General features: G+C 46.5%; 1 protein-coding gene across 2 annotated transcripts in view; it reads right to left on the bottom strand.

The window, feature by feature from the left end:
• Positions 1 to 27,170, bottom strand: part of DNAH3 (dynein axonemal heavy chain 3) — an 827,768-nt gene that overhangs the window by 500,301 nt on the left and 300,297 nt on the right. For both annotated transcript variants that reach the window (XM_073591059.1, XM_073591058.1), the window contains exon 18: positions 16,737 to 16,948. In XM_073591059.1, coding sequence (XP_073447160.1) covers positions 16,737 to 16,948 — 212 coding nt within the window. The remainder of the gene's footprint in view (positions 1 to 16,736; positions 16,949 to 27,170) is intronic.

Genomic DNA, 27,170 nt, shown 5'->3' with positions numbered 1-27,170 from the left:
TCCAAAAAACCTAACCCCAGGCTGGGAAGCAGATGGAAGGGAGTTGGAGGGGAGATGGAAGCCCCAGCCCGCCAAACTCAGGGGATCCACACTGTAAAAATCAGCTTAAGATGGAGAGGCTCACCGAATCTGGAGGACAGATCTGTGGATGTGATGTGAAGGCAGGCTGTGAATCCACCGGGAGGGAAAGGTCTCGCAGACGCTCTGTGTCAGGGGATGATGACGTCAGCCCAGCTGGAAGAGGAAGGCGCGGCTTCACACAGGGGAACCGCCGGAACAACAGCTGATAGCGCTGGGCAGCTGCAATGCCGGTCTGTGTCCCCTCTGACTGGAAAAACCTCAGTGGGAGGCAGTGACACTTGGTGAAGCCGTAATGGTAGTGATAAAACTTATCAAGAGGTGACAAGGTGGACAGGAAGCCACCAGGGGACAGGCTGGGGGCATAAACCAATGAGTCTGCCGGTTTGTGTCACCTCTGCATGGAGTGAACCTCAGGAAAAAGTGATGGCAATCAGGAAGTCTAGTGAACCACATGGGCTGCCAGCCAGAAGTAGATAGATGGAATTGGCAGGCGAATGGGAGAACGCTGTGTGTGGACCATATGAGGCTCCCACGGGTGGGTAAAAGAGAGGATGGATTCACCGTGGCATGGTGCTGAGTGGAAACTCTGTTAGTAGTTGCCTTGACGACGCATTTCGCGCGTTTGCGCTTTTTCATAGTACTATAGGACTATGAAAAAGCGCAAACGCGCGAAACGCGTCGTCAAGGCAACTACTAACAGAGTTTCCACTCAGCACCATACCACGGTGAATCCATCCTCTCTTTTACCCACCCGTGGGAGCCTCATATGGTCCACACACAGCGTTCTCCCATTCGCCTGCCAATTCCATCTATCTACTTCTGGCTGGCAGCCCATGTGGTTCACTAGACTTCCTGATTGCCATCACTTTTTCCTGAGGTTCACTCCATGCAGAGGTGACACAAACCGGCAGACTCATTGGTTTATGCCCCCAGCCTGTCCCCTGGTGGCTTCCTGTCCACCTTGTCACCTCTTGATAAGTTTTATCACTACCATTACGGCTTCACCAAGTGTCACTGCCTCCCACTGAGGTTTTTCCAGTCAGAGGGGACACAGACCGGCATTGCAGCTGCCCAGCGCTATCAGCTGTTGTTCCGGCGGTTCCCCTGTGTGAAGCCGCGCCTTCCTCTTCCAGCTGGGCTGACGTCATCATCCCCTGACACAGAGCGTCTGCGAGACCTTTCCCTCCCGGTGGATTCACAGCCTGCCTTCACATCACATCCACAGATCTGTCCTCCGGATTCGGTGAGCCTCTCCATCTTAAGCTGATTTTTACAGTGTGGATCCCCTGAGTTTGGCGGGCTGGGGCTTCCATCTCCCCTCCAACTCCCTTCCATCTGCTTCCCAGCCTGGGGTTAGGTTTTTTGGATGGATCTCCAGTCTTAAACTGCCTGCTGCTGATTGGAACTTCTGGCTGTTAGAAACTTTCTTATTCAAGTGTCCTACAGTGTTATTAACATAGGATGACATACTGTTCATTTATTGCTTTTATTACAGTGTTTTTATTATACACAAACATTAAATCTCTTAACCTTTATTATTGGACTGCTGGCAACTGTTTATGAGACATTCAGAGCGCTGGACATTCTTTGGTTATTGTTTTAAATCTGTATCTATCAGTTACGGCTAGTCCAGCTGCATTGATTTCCCTTTCCCTTTCCCCCAACCCCCCCCCCCCCCCATTTTAAGTCTTGTCAATCTACTTAGTACATATTATGTGTCACATGGATGACTGACTATATGGTATATGGTATACATTTGTATTATTTGATTATTTTCTACATGCCTTGATTGAGGTCCCTGGGTTTACACACATTGGCGCTGGATTAGTATTGTGAGTCTGCAGTTAAAGCACATCTTGTTCGTTTCATTTCAAATCCATTGTGTTGGTGTATAGAGCCAAAAAGATTAGAATTGTGTCAATGTCCCAATAATTATGGACCTGACTGTACATCACGGGACACAGAGCCATAGTAGTTACTATGTGAGTTATAGTCCACCTTCAGGTGATGGACACTGGCACGCCCTAAGACAAAAGTGCACTCCCTATATAACCCCTCCCACTGCTGGGAGTACCTCAGTTTTGTAGCAAAGCAATACATGTGTATACCAAGAAGGGAGGGACCTCTGTGTCCCATGATGTACTTCAAAGAAAAGGATTTTACAGGTAAACTTATAAAAAGGTACAGGTTATAAAAATCCTATTTTCTTATCGTACATCACGGGACACAGAGCCATGGTAGTTACCATGTGGGATGTCCCATAGCAATGACAAATGAAGGGAGGGAGACACAACAAAAGTAGGGCACTAAGAGACTAGAGGACTTATACTGCAGCCTGCAGTACACTGCGCCCAATATCATAGCAGGCGATATCCTCATGACCTTTTACATCTACTTGATAGAATCTGGTAAATGTATGGGCTGAAGACCAAGTTGAGTCCTTGCAGATCTGAGCTATGGAGGCTTGGTGATGCACTTCCCAAGAAGCACCAACAGCCCTGGTGGAGTGCGCTTTAATATGAAAAGGAGGAATTTTCCTCTTTAAACCATAAGCTTGAACAATCACTTGACAAATCCATTTAAAAATAGTAGATTTCGACGCTGCCTGTCCTCTTTTAGGACCGTCTGGCAACACAAACAAAACATCTGTTTTACGAATCTGAGCGGTCACTTTCAAATAGACCTTGACCGCTCTCACCACATCAAGAGAATATAGTGACCTTTCTTCCACAGAACGAGGTTCTGGAAAAAATGAAGGCAGAACAATATCCTGGTTTAAATGAAAACCTGACACTACCTTTGGTAGGAATTTTGGATGAGGCCGCAATACAACCTTATCCTTATGAATAATCAAATATGGCTCTTTACAAGAAAGAGCAGCCAACTCTGATACTCAAAGTTGGCGATTTTGTTGTTGAACCTGGACGCAAACAGATCCATGTCCGGAACTCCCTATCTTTGACATATTGACAAGATGGTGTTGGGGTGAAGGGACCATTCTCCCGGGAACAATTGTTGGCGACTCAAGTAGTCCGCCTGCCAATTCTCTATCCCTAGAATGAAAATTGCTGATAGGCAAGGAATGTCGTTTTCTGCCCAAGATAGAATAAAATTCACCTGTCTCTTGGCCGCACGACTTCTCGTGCCCCCTTGGTGATTGATATAGGCCACCGTTGTGGCATTGTCGGGCTTGGATCCTGACAGGACAGTTCCATAGTCTGAGCGTCCAGGCCTCTAGGGCCAGGCATACTGCCCGAATCTCTAGAATATTGATGGGCAAGGTCATCTCTGATTTGGACCATTTCCCTTTGACAGACGCTTCTTCCAGGACTGCTCCCCAGTGCAGAAGGCTGACATCTGTTGTTACCACCTTCCAGGTAACTGGTAGAAAGGATTTTCCTTTTTGAAGATTCTTGGTCATCGACCACCAATTGAGGCTCTGACGCACTTCGGGGGATAAATGCATTGGGAAGTCCAGAGCTTGGACCTTCTTGTTCCAAGTTGACAGGATACTGTTTTGCAGCAGTTTTGAATGAAACTGCGCATAAGGAACGGCCTCGAAAGAAGCCACCATCTTTCCCAATAATTTCATGCAAAGTCAAATAGAAGGATTCTTCTTTGTTTTGACCAACTGAATCAGTTCTTTTATGAAACTGATCCTTTCCTGGGACAAAAACACCTTCTTCTGAACTGTATCTATGATCAGCCCCAAGTACTGTAATCTCCTTGATAGTTTTAAGGAGTATTTCTCTAGGTTGAGAATCCAACCTAGGGATTCCAGGTAGCTGAATGTGGTGACCAAACTTTGGTTTAAGTGGGCTACCGACTGATCTATCAAGAGTAGATCGTCTAGGTAGACTAGTATCGTTTTACCTTGAGCTCTTAGCCTGGCTAAAGGAGGAGCCAGGACCTTTGTAAATACTTGAGGTGCAGTGGCTAGACTGAACGGCAGAGCTACAAACTGAAAATTAAGATTTTCTACCTCGAAGCATAGAAATTTCTGGTGAGTGGGGAAAATCTGTACATGGAGATAAGCATCCTTTATGTTGATTGACGCCAGAAATTCTCCCCCTTGTAGGATGGAGACTACTGATCGGATTGACTCCATGCGAAAAGAACGGATATTCAAAAACTGGTTTAGATCTTTGAGATCCAAAATGGGTCTGACATCCCCGTTTGGTTTTGGAACCGTGAAAAGGTTTGAAAAAAACGCCAATCCTTGCTCTACCAAGGGGACCACTGATATCACTCTTTGAGACAAGAGATGATCCAAAGCTAGAAAGAGACTTCTTTTTAACTGGATCTCTGGGAACGCTTGATCTGAGAAAACGAGGAGACGGGAACTCTCGGAACTCTAGTTTGTAACCTAGAGAAATTGAGGAAGCCACCCATCTGTCTTGACATTGTTCCTGCCAAACCTTTGAAAACTGTAGAAGCCTTCCCCCCCACTCCAGCGAGCAGGGGTGCCCCTTCATAAGGAGGCTTTAGTATTTTGTTTTGTGGGTTTCCTCCCCCAGGTTCTCTTTTGGCCCTGGGACTGACCCTGAGGTTTACCCCTTGAACCTGACGGTGGAGGACATCGTGACTGCCTGGAGGCTGATGCCCCTGGCACTGGGGAAGAAGCACGTTTAAAAGAAAAATGCTTAAACTTCTTCTAAACCCGTAAAAGGGAACTTTTCCCATTAGAAATTCTTTGGATATACTTATCCAGATCTTCTCCAAATAATCGTTCACCATGAAATGGGAAACTGGCCAAGAGCTTTTTGCATGGTGCTTCGGCTGACCAATTTTTCAACCATAAGATTCTACGCACATGTACCAGCCCTAGCATGAACCGTGAGGCCTGGAGAATAGAATCTTTCATAGTGTCTACTGTGAAACACAACGCTTCTGATACCCAGGCCCAATCCTGGGCCTGCTGATCAGGAATAACCTTGAGTAACTCTATAAAATGGTCTTTTAAGGACTGAGATACTCCGGTCGCTGCCAGCGCAGGCTGAACAACTGAACCTGCGAGTGAGATATAGTTTTTAAAAAGGAATTCCAACTTCTTATCTGTTGGATCCTTTAGCATATTAGCATTGTCTACTGGACAATTCAGGTTTTTGTTCACAGAGGATATAGCAGCGTCAATTGGTGGAATTCTGCATTTCTTATAGAACTCTTCCTCCATAGGATAAAGTATTAAAAACTTTTTCGGAGAGGAAAACTATTTATCTGGGTGCTCCCACTCAGAATACAAGGCTTACATAGACTTCTAGCACATCATGCCTGTATGTGTTTCTTTCATTAGAACCCTCAGTTACATGATGTAGCAGTATATTTGTATGAGCCGTTCATTGTTTTTAACTAAACATTTCATGTAATTAATTTTTTGAATAAAGTATATTTTTTATTACTTCTGATTACCTGTTTTATACCAATCATACCTACTATTTTCTTAAATAGTTTTTCCTCCCCCACCCATAAGATCTCTGGGGCAACTTCTTTCCATTTTTCTTTATAATTTTGGGATGAGGTGGAGGGTTGTGTACAGGGGCGGACTGATAACTCATGGGGCCCCCGGGCAATAGGAGATTATGGGGGCCCCCAGGCAATCAGAGATTATGGGGCCACACAGTATACACACACACAGTATAAAATCACACAGTGTACACATATATGTACACACAGTATACACAGACAGATGTAAAAAAAACACAGATTTATACATACTGTCCCTGGTTTTACTGAGGCTGGCAACCCTGATGGGGCCCCCTAGTGGCCCAGGGCCCTCGGGCAGTGCCCGAGTGGCTCAATGGTCAGTCCGCCCCTGGTTGTGTATACACGGATAATCATTTTCCATGTATTTTGGTAATCTACCATTTCTTTATCTCCCACTCAGAATACATAAGCTTTTTTTAGCCATGAATGGATAGGAAAAGCATGAACAGATTGTGGAGGCTTTAATGAACCTAAACCAGAAGTGGGCTCATCGACTAACTGCGTTACTGGCAGTAAAAATGTGGAGCAGACCAATTCAGTGAAGGATTGTACCAACAACCTTTCCTGCGACCCTGATCCTTCCATATTAGGTTCTTCGGAAGAGGAGACATCAGCCTCTTCCTGGTCCTTTGAGAGAAATCTGTCATCTCTCGCCCCTTGTTCCTCAGTATGAGCAATGGACGGGGACCTGCTACGCTTAGTTCCACTCTGAGATGCGATTAAAGCATCAATTTTTTGCTCCAAACTAAAAATGGTTGAAGAAAAAACCTCCTTAGTAATATACACAGGGGCTGCAGTGTTAAGAGCAGCTGCAACACTTGCCCCTCCTGATGACTCACTCTGACCATCCATATTACTCTCAGGGGAGGATGCCATCTTTTTTGAGATGGGTCTAGGCTGCCGTGTGACTATAGTCCTTCTAGAGCCCTTTTTTGAGGTGTTTTTAACCCTCCCCTTCCGACCATAGCCCGATGCACAAAGCAGAGGTACTACCAGAAGAAATGCATCCACTGCTGGAGCAATAGTCCAGCTCTGCTGCTGCTATTAATGCTCAGCCTGATGCAGTAGTAAATGTGTCAAAAGGAATGCCTGTGTTACCAAAACCTCTTACATGCCACCTTTGCTCATGTTCCTCTGCAGCTTGCACCAGCAACAATGGTGCCTTACATACCTGCCCGCGCTGGGTGTTGGAGGACGCCAACGCTGCGCTAAGCCCCGCCCCCTACGGCCCTTCCTTCTTCTTTCAAAAGGAGATTTTTCCCACGCGAGCTCCAATCCCATTGGATCAGCAGGGAGAGAGGCAGTAATGGCAAAGGGGGGGCCTGGAAGTCGCTCAGCGGCGTGCCATTCACGCCAATAAAATTTTTTTTTAAGTGCTCCTTCCCCAGGAAGAGGGGGAGAAAAACAGCACGGGGGGGGCATCTGGTGGGGAGGTAAACCCCCCGCAGACTTACCAGAGGTCTGCTGCCGTCCGGAGGAAGAGAAAACTGCTGTTTCCTGGACACATTGTGAGGTTTCTGAGAAGCATGAGACGGTAAGTGCCCTATACAGCCCCCAGTGGTGACACATAGGCATGGCAACATTTACTAAATTAAAGGAGACATTCATAAGAAAATTTTAAAAATTTCTTAGAAAACTCCACTTACCTTTCCCGCAGCAGGGTTTTCTGTGGTAAACCAACAGACCCAATCTTCACCCTTCACGGTGGGTTCCGTTAAACCTTCAGGAGCTGGGGATCCTCGAGGAAACCCACAATCCTGGACCTGTATTAGCACCACCGCCAGTAAAACTTTATGGCCTTACTACAAAACAGTACTGGATCCCGGGGTCCAGCTCTCTAAAAAGAGAAGCCTTACAGGCAAGACCTCATTTCTTCGGATACGAGGCCTGGGTACCATTCAATTCGGCCAAAAAGACACTTTGAATGGATGGCTAGCCCCAGCAAGGATTGCTCCAGTGGAGCTCAGCACAGCACATCTTTACTCATGACCAACACCTTAGACACTGGCGAAAAAACTGAGGTACTCCCAGCAGTGGGAGAGGTTATATAGGGAGTGCACTTTTTGTCTTAGGGCGTGCCAGTGTCCATCACCTGAAGGTGGCCTATAACCCACATAGTAACTACTATGGCTCTGTGTCCCGTGATGTACGATAAGAAAATTTATTGGTAGACATACAGTGCCTTAAAGTATTCATACCCCTTGAAATTTTTCACATTTTGTCATGTTACAACCAAAAACGTAAATGTATTTTATTGGGATTTTATGTGATAGACCAATACAAAGTGGCACATAATTGTGAAGTGGAAGGAAAATGATAAATGTTTTTCAATTTTTTTTACAAATAAATATCTGAAAAGTGCGGCGTGCCTTTGTATTCAGCCCCCCGAGTCAATACTTTGTAGAACCACCTTTCACTGCAATTACAGCTGCAAGTCTTTTTGGGTATGTCTCTACCTGCTTTGCACATCTAGAGAGTGACATTTGTGCCCATTCTTCTTTGGAAAATAGCTCAAGCTCTGTCAGATTGGATGGAGAGCATCTGTGAACAGCAATTTTCAAGTCTTGCCACAGACTCTCATTTGGATTTACGTCTGGACTTTGGGCCATTCTAACACATGAAAATGCTTTGATCTAAACCATTTCATTGTAGCTCTGGCTGTATGTTTAGAGTCGTTGTCCTGCTGGTGAACCTCCGCTTCAGTCTCAAGTCTTTTGGAGACTAACAGGTTTTCTTCTAAGATTGCCCTGTATTTGGCTCCATCCATCTTCGCATTAACTCTGACCAGCTTCACTGTCCCTGCTGACTAAAAGTATCCCCACAACATGATGCTGCCCCCACCATGTTTCACGGTGGAGATGTTATGTTCATGGTGATGTGCAGTGTTAGTTTTCTGCCACACATAGCATTTTGCTTTTAGGACAAAAAGTTCAATTTTGGTCTCATCTGACCAGAGCACCTTCTTCCACATGTTTGCTGTGTCCCCCACATAGCTTCCAGCAAACTGCAAATGGGACTTCTTATGGCTTTCTTTCAACAATGGCTTTCTTCTTGCCACTCTTCCATAAAGGCCAGATTTGTGGAGTGCACGACTAATAGTTGTCCTGTGGACAGATTCTTCCACCTGAGCTGTGGATCGCTGCAGCTCCTCCAGAGTTATCATGGGCCTCTTGGCTGCTTCTCTGTTTGCCTCTCCTTGCCTGATCCTGATTCTCTCCTTGCCTGGCTTGTCAGTTTAGGTAGACAGCCATGTCTTGGTAGGTTTGCAGTTGTGCCATACTCTTTCCATTTTTGAATGATGGGTTGAACAGTGCTCCATGAGATGTTCAAAGCTTGGGATACTTTTTAATAACCTACCCCTGCTTTAAACTTCTCCACAACTTTATCCTGACCTGTCTGGTGTGTTCCTTGGCCTTCATGATGCTGTTTGTTCACTAAGGTTCTCTAACAAACCTCTGAGGGCTTCATAGAACAGCTGTGTTTATACTGAGATTAAATTACACACAGGTGGACTCTGCTTATTAGGTGTCTTCTGAAGGCAATTAGTTCCACTAGTTTTTAGTTAGTGGTATCAGAGTAAAAGGGGGCTGAATACAAATGCACGCTGCACTTTTCAGATATTTATTTGTAAAAGAAAAAAATTTGAAAACCATTTATCATTTTCCTTCCACTTCACAATTATGGGCCACTTTGTGTTGGTCTAGATGAATTCTTATTTCTTCCTTGGTCTACCAGTATGCTTGCCTTTAACCACCTTCCCATGTTGTTTGTATTTGGTCCATGTTTTAGACACAGCCGACTGTGAACAACCAACATCTTGTGCAACACTGCGTGATGATTTACCCTCTTTAAGGAGATTGATAATCCTCTCCTTTTTTTCAATTGACATCTCTGGTGTTGGAGCCATGCTTCATGTCAGTCCACTTGTTGCAACAGCTCTCCAAGGTGTGATCACTCCTTTTTACCTACATACTAACAAGCAGATTTAATCTGATGCAGGTGTTAGTGTTTGTAATGAAAATTTACAGGGCGATTCCATAATTTTTTCCTCAGAATTGAGTGATTCATAATTTATTCCCTGTGCTTGTTCTATAACTCTAACTGTTACTGGCCACCACAATTATTTTTCTTGATTTCTTAGTGTTTCTTAAAGCCAGAAAGTTGCCATTTGAAATGCCTTTAGTTTTTGGCCATGTCTGTGATCTGCTTTTTTTCTACAACAATAAACAACTGAAGGAACATCCTCAGGGACTGGTGATTCCATAATTTTTGCCAGGGGTTGTATGTTTCCCGTTTGTCATGTAATATGAGGTACTATGAGTCAAATCTTAATAAAAGATAAATTAAAAATAATTGGCACATTATATGTTTTCACAAATTTCTTATAAGATTCTATGTAAGTTTGGTTACTAGTTGATATTCCTTCCCTGATGTACGGTGTGGCTGGTCGGCCCCTTCGCCATTGTGGGAGGCATAGGCATCCTTGGATGTTCGGCCGTGTTTCGTTTGGCTTCTGTGATTGCGCCTTTGGCACGGGACGATTGCCATAGACACATCCGCGCGCAGCTTTCGGAACACGTTGCGTGCTGACGTCACCGCTGGTTGCCACAGGCTAATGACGCGGGGAGCGGCGGGAGCATATTACTCGGCGTCCCCCAGTGTTCAGTGAGTGGCTTTCCATTAGCAGTGGGCAGTCTCTTAGGATGTGGCCATAGGTGTGCGCAGCCTATTGCATTAGGGTGTGCACCCCAAAGCTCTAACACACATGCCTTTCTCTGCAGTCTCAGCTGCATTGGACAGTGATTGAATGGGAAGTGCTCTGTGCTGAGCGGCTTCTTGTTCATTCACAATATGAAGCATAGTAAACACCGTTTGCTATGTTTTAGTTATGAATGAACACAGTGAGTGTGTTCACTGTGTTCATTTAGAAAAGGAAGGGGCCAGCGAATTACATATTTACTAGCCCTGCCCCTGCTCTCCATTCTGAAAGGAGGGAAGCCAAGCAGCACCGCGAGGCAGGTGGAAGCAACTAAGGGGGGAAGTCCAGGCATTGGGGGCAATCTGCACAGCACGTAGCGATTAGGGTGTGCCCAGGCACACCTGGCACACCCCCTGCGCACACCTATGGATGTGGCGTGGTAAGGGGTTTGAAGGACACAGCATATGCTAAGACTGCATGGGTGCGAGATGGAGACTAGCTTATTTATATTGATATGTTTTGTGGATTCCAGAGGAACGCTGTTGCATCACAGAGCCATTTGCAGATGGATAACTTGATGATCCAATGCGATTTATAGCTGACCAAGTGTTTCTGAGGTCTATCCTATATACCTGCTCCCATGAGCCTGTTGCATTGTATGACAGTGAGTATTACTCTCACTACAGGCATTACCAAATTAGCTTTTTCTGTAAGTTCCCTTTACTTAAACATATATAAATATAAATATATACTGTATGTGTTTTGCTTTAAGATATCCCATTGAATCTTGTAGGCCCCACTGCCCCTATTTTCCGGTTGTATTATCTGCTGCCACATACTCTATACTGCGTTTTGACCAAAGTAAGTTCACAGAAATGAAGCTGGATGCTCTTTTTTGGCTGGTTATATATTACCCTTAATTTTTAATTTAAATGATTTATTCATCTCTTTATCTAGGAGTGGTGTCTTTTTTACCATCCACACTGTGGTGTTTGCACCTGGTGTGCTCCTATGCCCACCCCAGGCGTTTGGGCTGACCGACCTGCTACTGAGCTTTATTGGTAGGAGTACATGAAATACTATTGTGGTAAAGTACACATGGGTTGTACAATAAAGACGTGTTACTAACACTGTGTGGTTCTAGGTAACTTGGTCATGTGTCTGGGTCCCGAAGAAGCCAAGTTAATGGCGAAACGTCGACCGTACAGACAACATCATATCATACCACTGTATGGACCATGTTTACCTAATCTGCATATGTTAATTTTGTATTGTATGTATATTTTAGGTACCCATTTCCCCTGTAGGGGTACTATCTATTTCAAAATATTTTAAACTGTTTTCTAAATAAAAATATGATGATTTTAGTTAACATGTCTCCCTTCTGTGACCGATATAGTCCGTCATTGTAGGCTACTGGGGGTTTCGCTGGTTACTTTTTTAAAGTTTTGTATGTACTGTTTGGATGAGGCCCAAGTCTCTTCTCTCTCTTTTTTGCAGTCTAGTGGTAGAGGAAATAAGAACTCTTTTGCGTATTTCATTCTTGAACTGACTAAGATAAAGCAAATAACTGCAAGATGCAAACATTTGGTGTTGTAAACCTGCAGCACTGTGTATATTTTCAAGGAACAAACATTTATTCTTCCTTGTAAGCAGATTTGCCATATAATTGCACCACTGTGTGATAAAATACAAATATATTTTTTTAAATTTCATGTTGTGGCATCAGGAATAAAATCAATGTTGCTTGATGACCACTGTTGTGTTGTTTTGAAAAAAAAAAATAATGATTGGACAAGAAGGTTCAAAAACCTTATGCCCCGTACACACGGTCGGATTTTCAGACAGAAAATGTTCGATGGGAGCTTTATTCAGAAATTCCGACCATGTGTAGGCTTCATCGAACATTTTCCATCGGAATTACCGACACACAAAATTTGAGAACTGGATCCGGACAGCGCATTCTCTTCTTCTTTAGAATGCTAGAATAATGAAGTTGTTTTACTGCTCATATTCACACAGAGTTCTGACAAACTGATTTCTTTATTATTTCTTGTGATCTCCTGAATATTTTATTTTTTGTTTTGTGTCAGATTTCCATAATAATGTATTTAATTTTGGTTTATAGTGTCTTTATTATCAAGATTTTTTTTTTTTTTTCTAGTGCTCGCCATAATATTGTTTTTATTCTTGTGTGTCAAGTTACCATAACACCATTATTATCTTGTATTTTTTTTAACCTCAAGGAGGTTGGTTTGTGTTGGTGTCCCTTGTTAATTTGACATTATATTTTTGAAATGCACCTGCCTACTCACAAACAAACTCTCCTTTTTGAAGTAAAACACATAGGCAAGTATTTGTGAAAAAAATAGCCATTTATTATGGGTCATAAGAAAATAAAGAGGAAGGCAACGCTGGAGAAACTGGTGAAATTGGTGAAGCCTTTGTACCCCAGGGCACACATCAAGTATTTTCCAGCCAAAATTGGTAGCCTGAGGAGTCCATATAATAGCGAGCACAATCCAGTCCAGGAGTCCAAGAGATCAGGAACAGCAGCAGATGACATATGTCCTCAGGCTGTGGTCGTCTTTTGTCAGACCAGACTGAACCCAGGCCATCACTTTCTTGTCTTATTTCCACTCTTCCTTAAATGCTTGCTTCCAGGCTGTGGCTGTGGTGTTGGAAGTGTGGCAGGAGGTGGAGGAGGAGTATGGTCCAACTCCCACTGGTGTGTTTTGTTTGTGACTTGGCCCCTCAACCCCTTATTTAGTGTCGTATATATTATTTCCTCACAAATGAGGCATTGGCCCTCCTCCATTTGCTGCATTTTGCTGGTAGTCATGCAGCCAAAGGCCTCTTGAGGAGTGGGGGTGGCTCTGAGGGCCACCTTAGCCTCCCGAATCAGCCCAAGTGCTGCCTCCTGGACATTACTCCCCTTCCTGGGCCTTTTGGTTGGAAGAGGGGAGGGACCTGGGATTCGGTGGGCCCGGCCACCTCCTGGCTGCCACTTTCCCCCCCGCCACCTCCTGGCTGCCACATTCCGAAGCCTCCTCCTGGCTGCCACATTCCACAGCCTCCTCCTGGCTGAGACTTTCCTGTGTATGAAAAAGGGACATAGTTTTAGCTTCTTGTTCATCAATCACACACAATTTTCAGCTCATGACTGTTGCAAATTGAATGTTAACAAATAGAAAAGACTATCATTCTGACCCCAGCATTTTTCATTCTTGTCCCAAACATTTTTGGCCACTACTGTCTATTGATATGTAAAACACTTTATTAAATCAGCATTTAATGATCAATAATAACATCTAGTTAACATCATCAATTTTACGACAAGAAATATATAGAACAATGCTATACCTGACTCAAGCTGGGCTCCTCCACTTCTTCCTGGCTGGAAGGCCCAGGTTGGACGTCGGAAGCCTCAGCTAGGGTGGACAGAAGCGTGGAAGGAAGAGTGGAAGGAAGGGTTGAGAGGGATTGCCTGACTTCAGTCTGGTCTGACAAAAATGACAGCCTGTCATAGTACCACAGCCTGGGGACATAAATGGCATCTGCTGCAGCTCCTGATCTCATGGAATCCTGGGCAGTATAGGCCACTGATGCACCAAGTTAAAATTGTACCTTCGTTAGAACGATCGGCGCTTCCGCTACTCCTTCCTCCGCTCATAGATCATACATACGACGCATGCGTGTTACACTTTATATATACTGCGCATGCGTGAAACTCCGCCTGCCCCAGACGTTCTTTCTAGTCTATTCCCCACCCCTTGTTTTTCGAAGCAGTAGGAGAGCACATGGCGGAGACAGAGCAAGTACATCCAGATAGCAGCAGCAACAACGAAAGCCCGGAGCCACGAACGTCCCGATACTGGAGGAGATTTAAGGCCTCAAATATGTCCTTTGTAGAGATGGTGGAGATGGTGGACATCATGAAGAGGGCTGACTATAATGGGAAGCATGGACCTTACCCAAACCCAAATGTCAGAAAGGCCAAGATCATGACTAAAGTTGTGAAAAGTCTGCGCCTGAATTTTGGGGTACGGCGATCCAAGGATCAACTGAGGAAACGATGGTCAGACCTGAAATTGAGGGGGCAGGATCAGTACAGAAGGATCAAGAGAGTTCTTCAAAAAAGTAAGTAGTTGACATGTGTTCCTTTTATTATTATTACTTGCATGCTGCTCCATGTGCTTTTCTTTACTGTTGTACAGTTTAAAATGGAAGTTTCAGGTTCGTGGGCACAGTAATCGTTCGTAGTGAACATGGTTAGTTCGCCCACTAATATGATGTTTGGGGCACATCCAAGTTAACTACATTTTTTCATGGCTATTTGTATTAAAATAAGTTTAGTACATTGTTGTCTAGATGGGTTTGTAACTAGAATGAAATGCAAACTTGATTCAGTGTAAGGAGAGAACACTCAGCAGCTGTTTACACATCTGGGCACAGGAGCACTAGTGTGGGACACCAGAACAAACTTTTTAGAGTAGAGGATTGGTATCAGTTGACTTAGCGGTTGGGGGGAGGCAGGGTTCCAAATGATTGTGGGACCCTAAAAAAAGCCTCTGGCACTCTGTACAAATTTAAGCACACAAATAATATTTGTACACATTTTAGGGGGTGTTTAGGGTAAAGCACTACTATGGAGCTGACAAAATACATTGTTAAGTGACTAGGCTAGGTGTGTATGGGCCCAGGATAACATGCTGGGGAGGTTAGTGAAGGCAAATATGCATGAAGGACAAAAAAGCAAGTTTAAAAGCTTCCAACGTGCATGAGGACAAAGGGGACATTCACAGCATATTACAATCATGGTAATTAGGGAATGATGAATGAAATACAATACATTAGCAAACATGAAATACATAGAATATGATGTTAATGGAGAAATCTTACCTTAATATAATCCTTCTGCAGGACCTGAATGATGGCAGAATGGAATAATGATCCCCAGGGCCTGGGGGGAGATGCCTGTCGAGAACTTGATGTCCTGCAGACTTCTCCCTGTCGCCAAGTACCGCAATGTGGCAACTAGCCTCTGCTCGGGAGTGATGGCTTGCCGCATGCAGGTGTCCTGCTTCGTAATATAAGGGGACAGCAAAGCCAACAAACGGTGAAAAACGGGGTCCGTCATCCAGAGATAATTCCTAAAATCATCAGGATTATTCTCACGGATCTCCCGCAACAAAGGCATATGAGAGAATTGGTCACACTGGAGCAACCAATTCTTCGTCCATGAACTTCTCCCCGCCCTGTTCATGGACTGGGCTTGGGTCAAAGTAAGAACCCCAACACCAAGCCCCTGCACAGCATAAACTCTACGAGTACGTAACCACAACATAGCTTAAAAACGGTCGGCTGGTCAGAACGAACTAACAGAAAGCATTGAAAAACAGAAAGGCCTGAGAAGAGTGAGCTGAAAAACAGAAATGAGCGGACAAGAACACACTGAAAAAATGATATGAACCCACAAGCACAAACTGAAGAGCAGTAACGATCTGAAAAGCACGAGGCTGAAAAGCGCAAATCGTCTCTCACCAAACTTCTACTAACACGAGATAAACACAAGATTAGCAGAAGGAGCCCAAAGGGTGGCGCACTTGGTATTGAACTTCCCTTTTATAGTGCCGTCGTACGTGTTGTACGTCACCGCATTCTTGACGTTCCGAATTTCCGACAACATTGTGTGACCGTGTGTATGCAAGACAAGTTTGAGCCAACATCCGTCGGAAAAAATCCATGGATTTTGTTGTCGGAATGTCCGATTGTGTGTTCGGGGCATAACTTTCTCTGGTGGGCCCCAATGTCCCAGTCCAACCCTACTTATACGTGCCTATGGACATCAACTTGAGGTGAAACCCTCCACTTATGTCAGCAACTTTCCATCTGCTTGTTCCTGGTCTACAACCCCACCTTCACTTCATGGCTATTCAAAACAATGTTGGGAAGTGTATTTCTAATAACACACACTTCTTATTTACTTAAATATACATTCACTGTGGCTTCAACATAGATAGCCTATAGATCCACCAAAAACTTAACAAAGTGGGCAAATTCAGTGTTTCAAACACGCCTGGATCCATATGTGGGTAAGATATATAGTTGTCTAAGTATGTTTACTGAAAAACTGCAACAATAAAAATCCATTTTGATATGGATATGAAGAAGTGCATAGATATAGAGTTAATTGAGTATACCACAATATTAATTTACAGTTAGTATAAGGCACCTTGCACCAACTTCAAAGTAGTTCCTGCACTACTTTGGTCTAAATTTGATGCGAGTTGAGGTCCATAGACCTTAAGTTTACACAGGTATTCCATGAAATCATGTCAAAATCACTGCCACAAAATCGCAGTAAAAGCGTGGCAAAATCGTGCAACTTTCAAGTCGCAGCAGTGTGAAATGGGCCTAAGGTATATTTCATAGATGGAGCTGCATGTAAACTGCAAACTAGATGTTATACCTCTTCCCAGTGGCGACTTTTCATGCCTCGGTTACAGATGACAGAGATGATAGGAAGATGCACTTTAAACTTGTCAATTTTAAGCTTCACATTCTCTGCTACTCTCCTGGGTCCTGGCATGTCAGCAAATGTCTTAGCCAGCTTGTACACCGTCCTCCACATATTCCCCACTTCCTCTGAGATGTCCTCTGCATTTAAATCCTGGAATGCACCTGTTCAAGAAATCAAGACAAAAGGAAAAGATTATGATTCTTTCAGGATTATGAGTAAATGGTATTTATTTACAGGTCTCTCCTGAGACCCCTGTATATGCTGGCTTTTTCTTTGCTATCAAAAATCACTGTTATGCCACATTATCATATATTACTGCTAGTAATGTATATAAAATCCCTTGCATACAGTTGTGGTGTATTAATATTTAGTCAGAACGTTTTCATATTTTTTTTCACAAGCAAGTTATGAATTGCAATAATCCCTACATGGCAGTAAATAAAATATTTTTTTATGCTGAATTAAAAAAAAAAAATCCTTAGAGTTAGTCATTTACTCCCATAAAAGGTTATTGCCCAGCAAGCAACAAGGCTCATGTGAATGGAGCCAGTGAACAGCAAATAAGTTTAGATCAGTGATGGCAAACCTTTTTGAGCCCGAGTGCCCAAACTGAAATAAATAAGTTGGTTTTGTGTTGCAAAGTGAAAACGCGGCAATACGTGAGCGAAAGGGGTGCTGAGCGAAAGAGAGGGGGTTTGTGTAAGAGAGAGAGAAAGATTGTGTGAGAGAGAGAGAAAGAGAGAGAGAAAGAGAGAGTGGGGGTTGTGAGAAAGAGAGAGGGTGTGTGTGTGTGTGTGTGTGTGTGTGCGCGCGCGAGAGAGAGAGGGGGTGACAGAGAAAGAGGGGGGGCACAGAGAGAGAGAGGGGGGACACAGAGAGAGGGGGGACAGAGAGAGAGAGAGGGGGACACAGAGAGGGGGGACACACAGAGGGAGGGGGGACACACAGAGAGAGGGGGGGACAGAGAGAGAGAGAGAGGGGACACAGAGAGAGAGAGAGGGGACACAGAGGGCACACAGAGGAGAGAGAGAGAGAAAGGGGGGGACAGAGAGAGAGAGGGGGGACAGAGAAAGAGAGAGAGAGAACAGAGAGAGGGGGGCAGAGAGAGAGGGTGGACAGAAAAAGAGGCGAGCTGAGAGAAAGGGAGACCTCTAGCTCTGTCCCTGCTCTGCCTCCTTGCCCCAGTCTTTGTCTGCAGGTATTCAGTGTATAATTGTGCCCGGTAGCTGTCTCCATCCTTGATCCGGGAGAGCCCTCTGCTCTGTTCCATCCAGCGGCTTCCTCACAGCCTGCGCCTCTCGCCTGTCCTCGTCTTCCAGGCCCACAGTCAGTCTGTTCTCCAGGACTCACTGTTGAAGGGGGTTTGAGGAGTCCGGGCTCCGGAAGGTGCCAGGGATGCTGCTCCCCTCTTCAGCCATAAAATTAAGCGGTGAAGCTCTTCTCTCCCTCCCGCGCTGTCAGGCCTGTAGTCTACCAAGCGGAGCCGCCCACTCACTCGTGCAGACAGTTTCCTGCACCTCGCCGCTGCTTGCTTCTCTCCCTCCTGAGCTGTTAGGCCTGTAGCCTTCCACGCGGAGGATGCGGGGCCGCCCACTCACTAGTGCAGTTTCTTGCACCTCGCCGCTGCTTGCTTCTCTCTCTCCCAAGCTGTTAGGCCTGTAGCCTTCCGCGCAGAGGCTGCGGAGCCGCCCACTCACTCATGCAGATAATTTCTTGCACCTCGCCGCTGCTTGCTGCCGTGTCCTCCCCGCCGTGAACCTGGACCCTCCTGCGTGCCCACAGAGATGGCTCTGCGTGCCAGCTGTGGCACGCGTGCCATAGGTTCGCCATCACTGGTTTAGATTAACTACACCTTCAATGCAGTAACTCATCAAAATGTAAATGTAGTGAATCAATGAAAGGCAGTCATCTTTTTTAAATAATGCACTGTATTTTTGTGTTATATTACAATACATTCCTGAGAATACACTGACCCAGACCCAGACCCACACTGACCTACCTGACCCACACTGACGCACACTGACCTACCTGACATACACTGACCATTACACTGACCCAGACCCACACTGACCTACCTGACATACACTGACCTACCTGACGCACACTGGCCTACCTGACATACACTGATCTACACTGACCATTACACTGACCCAGACCCACACTGACCATTATGCCGCGTACACACGAGCGGACTTTCCGGCATACTTGGTCCAGTGGACCAGAGTCCGCCGGACAATCCGATCGTGTGTAGGCTTCGGCGGACTTTTCTTCCCCAAAAGTCCACCAGACTTTAGATTTGAAACATGTTTTAAATCTTTCCGTCGGACTCAGTTCCTGACGGAAAGTCTGTTCGTCTGTATGCTGGTCCGACAGAAAGCCCGTTCGTCTGTATGCTGGTCCGACGGACCAGATACGACGCAAGGGCAGGGTTTTGCATCCCGCGCTCGCTGCAATAGGAAAAACACATTTTCCTATTGTGGCGAGCGCGGGGCATACCAGGCCCTTAGGTCTGGTATGGATTTTAAAGGGAACCCCCTGCGCCGAAAAAACGGCGTGGGGTCCCCCCTAAAGTCCATACCAGACCCCGATCCGAGCACGCAGCCTGGCCAGTCAGGAAAGGGGGTGGGGACGAGCGAGCGCCCCCCCTCCTGAACCGTACCAGGCCGCATGCCCTCAACATGGGGGGGTGGGTGCTTTGGGGAAAGCACCTTGTTCCCAGGTTGATGAGGACAAGGGCCTCTTCCCGACAACCCTGGGCGTTGGTTGTTGGGGTCTGCGGGCGGGGGGCTTATCGGAATCCGGGAGCCCCCTTTAATAAGAGGGCCCCCAGATCCCGGCCCCCCACCCTATGTGAATGAGTATGGGGTACATGGTACCCCTACCCATTTACCTAGGGAAAAAGTGTCAATAATAAAACACACTACACAGGTTTTTAAAATAATTTATTAGACAGCTCCGGGGGGGGGTCTTCCTCCGGCTTCGGGGGTCTTCTTCCAACTTCGGGGGTCCCTCCAGTTCCTCTTCTCCCGGCGTCCGGTTGGTTCTTCTCCGCTCTCTCTGGCCTCTTCTCCCGGTGTTCCAGTTCTTCTGCCGGCTCCTCCGCTGTCTTCATGCCGCTCTTTTGCCAGCGGAGGCCCAGACTTCTTGGCTTCTTCCCTCTTCTCTTCTCCAGACATTGACACCACGGTCTCTCCGGCTGGACTGCTCTCAGAGCGCTCCGCTGTGACTTATATAGGCGGAGACCCCGCCCCCTTATGCCATCACAGTCCCTGGGCATGCTGGGACTGTGACGGCATAAGGGGGCGGGGTCTCCGCCTATATAAGTCACAGCGGAGCGCTCAGAGAGCAGTCCAGCCGGAGAGAGCTCCGTGTCAACATCCGGAGAAGAGAAGAGGAAGGAAGCCAAGATGACAAGAAGTCTGGGCCTCCGCTGGCGAAAGAGCGGCATGAAGACAGCGGAGGAGCTGGAAGAAGAACTGGAACACCGGGAGAAGAGGCCAGAGAGAGCGGAGAAGAACCAACCGGACGCCAGGAGAAGAGGAACTGGAGGGACCCCCGAAGTCGGAAGAAGACCCCCGAAGCCGGAGGAAGACCCCCCGGAGCTGTCTAATAAATTATTTTAAAAACCTGTGTAGTGTGTTTTATTATTGACACTTTTTCCCTAGGTAAATGGGTAGGGGTACCATGTACCCCATACTCATTCACATAGGGTGGGGGGCCGAGATCTGGGGGCCCTCTTATTAAAGGGGGATCCCGGATTCCGAAAAGCCCCCCGCCCGCAGACCCCGACAACCAACGGCCAGGGTTGTAGGGAAGAGGCCTTTGTCTCATCAACATGGGGACAAGGTGCTTTGGGGTGGGGGGGCCCCGCAGGGCGCCCTCCTCCCCAAAGCACCCACCCCCCCATGTTGAGGGCATGCGGCCTGGTACGGTTTAAGGGGGGGTGCTCACTCGTCCCCACCCCCTTTCCTGACCGGCCAGGCTGCTTGTTGGGATCGGGGTCTGGTATGGACTTTAGGGGGGACCCCACGCCGTTTTTTCGGCATAGGGGGTTCCCCTTAAACCCCATACCAGACCTAAGGGCCTGGTATGCCCCGCGACGGGGCTCGCTAGGTGTCAATCTCGCCGATAAAAAATGAATGGACTTGTCCGTGTGTGGGCAAGTCCGTTCATTCTGAAAGTCCGTTGGAAAGACGGGTGGAATTAGCCTGCCTGAAAGTCCGTTCGTGTGTAGGCAAGTCCGTCCATTCAGGTAGTCCACTGGAAAGTCCTGCGGAAAGACCGTCGGACCAAGTCTGCTGAAAAGTCCGCTCGTGTGTACGAGGCATTACACTGACCCACACTGACACATACTGACCTACCTGATGCACACTGACCTACCTGACATACAATGACCATTACACTGACCAAGACCCACACTGACCTACCTGACCCACACTGACACACACTGACATGCACTGACCTACCTGACCATTACATGTGACTTCAGACTTCAGGTGACAGTGACCTCCGGGTCCTCCTGCAGCTCAGCTGTAGTGTCCGCCGCCGGCACGCCCATCCCAGTAGACAGCAGGCAGCCAGAGACAGGAGAGGATAGGAGAGGAGAGCCACCCGCCCGAGCACCGAGTGGGGATCTTCTCATAGTGATGAGGCCGCATTATAATTCCCTCCTTCTGGACCCTGCAGTGCCTATGATGGACATCGCATGTCCCGCGGTCCTGGCATTGGACCAGTGGGATGTCCATCATAGGCACTGCAGGCTCCAGAAGGTGGGACCTGCTATGTCACTTGACCACGCTCGGAGTCAGATTGGTCCCCACTCAGGCTCTGGGCTAATAATAGATTTGTGAATGCCTAAGACTCTGGCTTTTTGGGGGCCACTCGGGGCTCCATCCCCCCTTAGCCCCAATACACAATAGACACAATATTCCCAACGCATACATTCCTGAGAAACGGCTGTTAGATGTCAGTGACCACCATGTACAGCGACCACCAGCTGGAAACCGTTGACATGCAAAGTGGCAAATTTGTCACCAGCACACCAGTGCCCACGAGGGCCTCATTGTTCCAAGCAACCTCTGCTGCCAGAGTACGGAATTCAATGGTGTAATCGGCAACAGTTCTCGTACTCTGATGCATTGAGGAAGAGGAGGAGGAGCAGGAGGGGGTAGAGCTGACAAATCTCACATCATCACCACCAGCTGTATGGAGATGTGGGGGCACAAAAAGCTGCAGCACTGAGCCCTGTCCTGTATCCTTCCCAGTTGCAACGAGTCCTGTGAATTAAATATATTGTCCCTGACCATGACCCCAATGGCCTTATGTGAAAAGAAATAGCGACTGGGAACCTGTCATTGTGGTACAGCCCATGCTGCAAATTTACGGAAGGGAGCAGAATCCACCAGACGGAAAGTCAGAAGTTGTAGAGTCAGCAGCTTTGACGAGCTTGCATTCAGACGCTGGGCTGCAGCAGATGGGGCAGAGAAATGTGCTGGCTATAGTCAACAGCTGGTGGTGTGCTGCAAGGACCTGGGACACCCTGCACTATACCATCATCCCTGTCAGTGGACGCTGCTGAGAGGTCATGCGGTATAGCGGGGGCAGACTGAGGTGAGTAAGGAGGAGAACAGATTTGCACCCCTTTTGTGTAGCTTTCATGTGCTCTTGCCAACGGCTGGGTGGTGGGAGGTTAAATGCCTTGTCAAGCACGTGGTATCAAATGGTGTTTTTGTCAGCGTTTGATCTGCTTGAGACAAAGTTTGCAAATTGCAACAGTGTGATCAGCTGAACATTGTCAGAAACCATGAATCAGACTGAGACAGAAGTACAGTTAAATCACACTTGTTTATTAATAATAATAATAATAATAATAAAAAAAGGTAAACAGAGTAAACTACGTAGTAAACGTAGTTAAAACATAGCTCAGGAACTGGAATGGATAGTCAGACAAACCAAAACGTCAGGTAGCCAAGGAATGTCAGCCAAGCAAGTCTTTAACAGGAACACAGGAGAGCGTCTCTATAGATGTGACCAAGGCGAAGGCAGAGATCATCTGGACTGGACGGCTTAAGTAGGCAGGACCGACGAGCAGGATATCATCAACAGGTGAGTCACCTCAAGGATAAAAGGTAACGTAGGATCAGGATGTGCCAAAACAAGAGCAGAAACAAAGGCAGCCTTGAGACTCTCAAAAGCCTTAATGGACTCCGGAGACCAACTCTGTGGGTTATCATCCTTTCTGGTCAAATCATTCAGGGGCTTGACCAGAGACGAAAAGTTACAAATAAACTTCCAATAACAGTTGGCAAAGCCAAGAAAACACTGCAGAGAATGTAAACCCATGGGTCGGGGCCACTGTAGGACTGATGAAAGTTTCTCTGGGTCCATAGAAAAACCAGCAGTGGAAATGACATAACCCAGGAATTTAACCTGTTCACGATGGAATTTTGCACTTCTCCAATTTACAATAGAGATTGTTCTCTCTTGGTTTCTGAAGCACACGACAGACATCTGTGTGGTGGTTCTCCAGGGACTTGGAAAATATGAGGATATCGTCGAGATAAATCACCACACATAACTGCAACAAATCTTTGAGGACATCGTTAATAAATTCCTGGAAAACTGCCGGGTGTTACAAAGGCCAAAAGGCATTACGAGGTACTCATAATGGCCTGTAATGATATCACAAGCAGTTTTCCACTTGTCCCCCTCCTTAATCCTCACGAGATTGTATGCCCCTCTCAAATCAAGCTTCGTGAAAACCGTTGCTCCCTTGAGGTGGTCAAATAACTCCTTAATCAATGGAATCGGATAGGCATTCTTAAATCGTGAAACGACTGAGACCCTTATAGTCAATACAAGGTCTCAGTTCACCACTCTTCTTCACAAAGAAGAAACCAGCACCAGCAAGAGACGAGGATTTGCAGATGAAACCTCGAGAAAGTGCATCTGCAACATACTCTTCCACGGCCTATCCTCCAAGATCGACAAGGGGTAAACCTGGCCATGAGGGGGTATGGCACCAGGTTGAAGGTCAATTGCACAATCATACGACCGGTGTGGGGGAAAACTACCGGCTTGACCTTTGTCAAAGACATCGCTAAAATTGCGGTACTCCTCCGGCAGGGAGGAGAGTGAAGAGGTGCACAGGACCTTGGCTACCTTTGGAAGCATGTCTTACTGCATTGTGGCGACCAGGAGACAACCTCAGCACGGAGCCAATCAAAAGAGGGGTTGTACCTCTGTAACCAAGGATAACCAATAACCAGCGGAAACTTAGGAGAGGAACTAATGTGGAATTGGACTATCTCATGGTGAAGAGCCCATACGGCCATGGACAACGGAACAGTCTCATGAGTCACATGGGCGGGCTGTAGAGGTCTCCCGTCAAGAGCCTCAATGGCAAGTGGAGTGTCACGCAGCTGCAGCGGAATCCATTGCTTCGATACAAAGGCAGCATCAATGAACATGCCTGCAGCCCCAGAGTTGATTAGAGCCTGTATCTCAACGGACGACTCAGCTCAAGAAAGGGTGACCGAAACCGAGGGCTTATCCTTCTGGATAACTGGGGATGAAACAACGCCACCTAAGTTCTGTCCTTGACAGGACCTCAAGGCGTTCCCTGGACGGGTAGGACAAGACTTCAAAAAGTGACCTGCCTGGCCACAATAAAGGCACAATCTCTCCCTCCTCCTAAAGGTTCTCTCATCCGCAGAGAGACGCGTTAAACCCAAGTGCATGGGTTCACCTTCGATGACCGACTTGGTATCAGGAGGCATGGGAGATGAGGGAGGCAAGGGTGGGACTGCAAAGCTCGGAGACGAATGTACAGGAGGCTTCCGCAAGCGCTCCTTAAAAGAGAATATTCTGAGAGTCTTGAGTCAATGAGGATGGCAAACATGATCAACTTCTCCAGCTCAGTGGGTATATCTCAGTCTGCTATCTCATCCTTGATGGTATCCCAGAGAGCATGAGAAAAAGCAGCCACGATGGCCTCATTGTTCCAAGCAACCTCTGCTGCCAAAGTACGGAATTGCTGTGGGCTGTGTTTATAAGAACAGCCCCCCTTGGATCCTACCCAGGACTACCTGGGAAGCCGCCCAGGACCACCAGGGAAACCATCCACACTGGACCACCAGGCACTTGGCAGCAGAAGCGGAGCATGCGGGAACGTCAAATAAACTCAGGGTAACTCAAGACAACAGGTTATTGCGTCTCCCATAGAGGGTTTGCCCAGGCCAAGGCTCTCTCAGAAAGCAAAGATATCACGAAACTTCTGTCCGTGGGAAACGCCTGGGGCAGAATCTCAAAGTATATCTTAACCTGGTTGAGAAACCCACTGCATTGGACTGGATTGCCCCCAAATCAATGGGGAAGTGGAGCGGAACCAGACATACCTCTTATAGAGGTAATACTCGAGGCGGGTGCCTGCACAGAGACTGGAGCAGCAGCAGGGACAGCCTGCAACACAGGTTGTACCGGAGCAGCCACAGTGGGAGATTCCAGGTGAAGCGTGCAACTCAGGAGTGTTTGTAATGCCATGGCAAACTGATTAATGCGGTGATCCTGCTCATCCAATCTGGAAAAAATATTACCAACAAGTGGATTGAATGCATCTTCTGAATTCATGGTCTTCGCCTACTGTCAGAAACCATGAATTAGACTGAGACAGAAGTACAGTTAAATCACACTTGTTTAATAATAATAAAAAAAAAGGTAAACAGAGTAAACGTAGTCAAAACACAGCCAGAGTTCGGGAACAGGAACGGATAGTCAGACAAGCCAAAACATCAGGGAGCCAGAAGGAATGTCAGCCAAGCAAGTCTTTAACAGAAACACAGGAGAGCGTCTCTATAGATGTGACCAAGGCAAACGCAGAGATCATCTGGATTGGATGACTTAAATAGGCAGGACCGGCGAGCAGGATCATCAACAGGTGAGTCACTGTGCAGAGAAAGGACCTGGCAATTAGCCGACAGCTAAGTGGCCAGCTCAGAGAAGGAAGGGCTGAGCCAGCCCTGATACACCTGTGCTAAAAAGGTCACAGACAGCTGAGCTGTGGGCCGGAAGATAACAGCTCCACAATGTGATGAAATAGGGTGGCTGCTCTCTACTGTTCCATGATGGCTACCTCATTGGGGTTGTGCCTCACCCTCACTTTCCTCCTCTGCTCTATCTGGCACCCAAGTCGCATCAGTGACGAGAGAGGGAGAGGGAGAGGGAGAGAGAGGGAGAGAGAGAGAGAGAGAGAGAGAGAGAGAGAGAGAGAGAGAGAGAGAGGGAGAGAGAGGAGAGAGAGAGAGAGAGAGAGAGAGAGAGAGAGAGAGAGAGGGAGAGAGAGGGAGAGAGAGGGAGAGAGAGGGAGAGAGAGGGAGAGAGAGAGAGAGAGAGAGAGAGAGAGAGAGAGAGAGAGAGAGAGAGAGAGAGAGAGAGAGAGAGAGAGATGCTCATTGACAGATGTATTGGACTACAGTTGACCTTCTTCTAAGCCTTGTGTGAGAATACAAAGCGCCTCTAAAGCAAACAAAATTCTGTCAACACAGGCCCTAAGCAACATTTTTCCTGACAGTGACTGCCAATGTAAGAGACATTTTTGTCCCACTGATCACCAATATAAGAAGCATTATTCCTCCTGCTAACTGCCAATGTAAGTGGCATCCTTCCTCCCAGTCCCTGACATGGAAAAAGACGGTGACAGTGCTCCCTGCATGTTGGACCTCTCTATGTGGCCGGGCTGTGTAAAAGTCTTACGCCATACTCCGGAGGAGTAGCAGAATCTATTTTGGGGTGTAATTGGAAGTATGCATATACTGTGTGTGAGAAATAACTTATGACAATTTTGTGTAAAAAAAAATTGTCTTAATTTTCCCAAGAATTGTGGGAAAAAATTACAACTTCAAAAACTCACCATGCCTCTTACTAAATACCTTTGACTGTCTACTTTTCAAAAAGGGGTCATTTGGGGGATATTTGTACTTTCCTGACATTTCGGGGCCTCAAGAAATGAGATAGGCCGTCAGTAAATCAGGTGTGATCAATTTGCAATGATTTGCACTATAGCTTGTAGACTCTATAACCTTCACACTAACTTTACAAAAGATATGTAGCAGTATTATTATTGTTGGCCCAAATTTATGAACAAAAATGACTTGATTGCAAAAATGTATCAAAGAAACTATAAAAAGGGTTTTTTTTCAACATTTTCGCTCTTTTTAGTAGTGATTAAATACCACCAAAAGAAAGCTCTATTTGTATGAAAAAAATGACAAAAATGTTGTTTGGGTACAGTGTTGCAATTGGCATTCAAAGTGTGAGAACGCGGAAGGCTGAAAATTGGTCTGGGCAGGAAAGGGGTATAAGTGCCCTGTATTGAAGTGGTTAAGC

This window comes from Aquarana catesbeiana, linkage group LG06 (assembly GCF_042186555.1).
Source record: "Aquarana catesbeiana isolate 2022-GZ linkage group LG06, ASM4218655v1, whole genome shotgun sequence".
Taxonomy (NCBI): Eukaryota; Metazoa; Chordata; class Amphibia; order Anura; family Ranidae; genus Aquarana; species Aquarana catesbeiana.
This window is presented reverse-complemented; position numbering and strand designations above follow the sequence as displayed.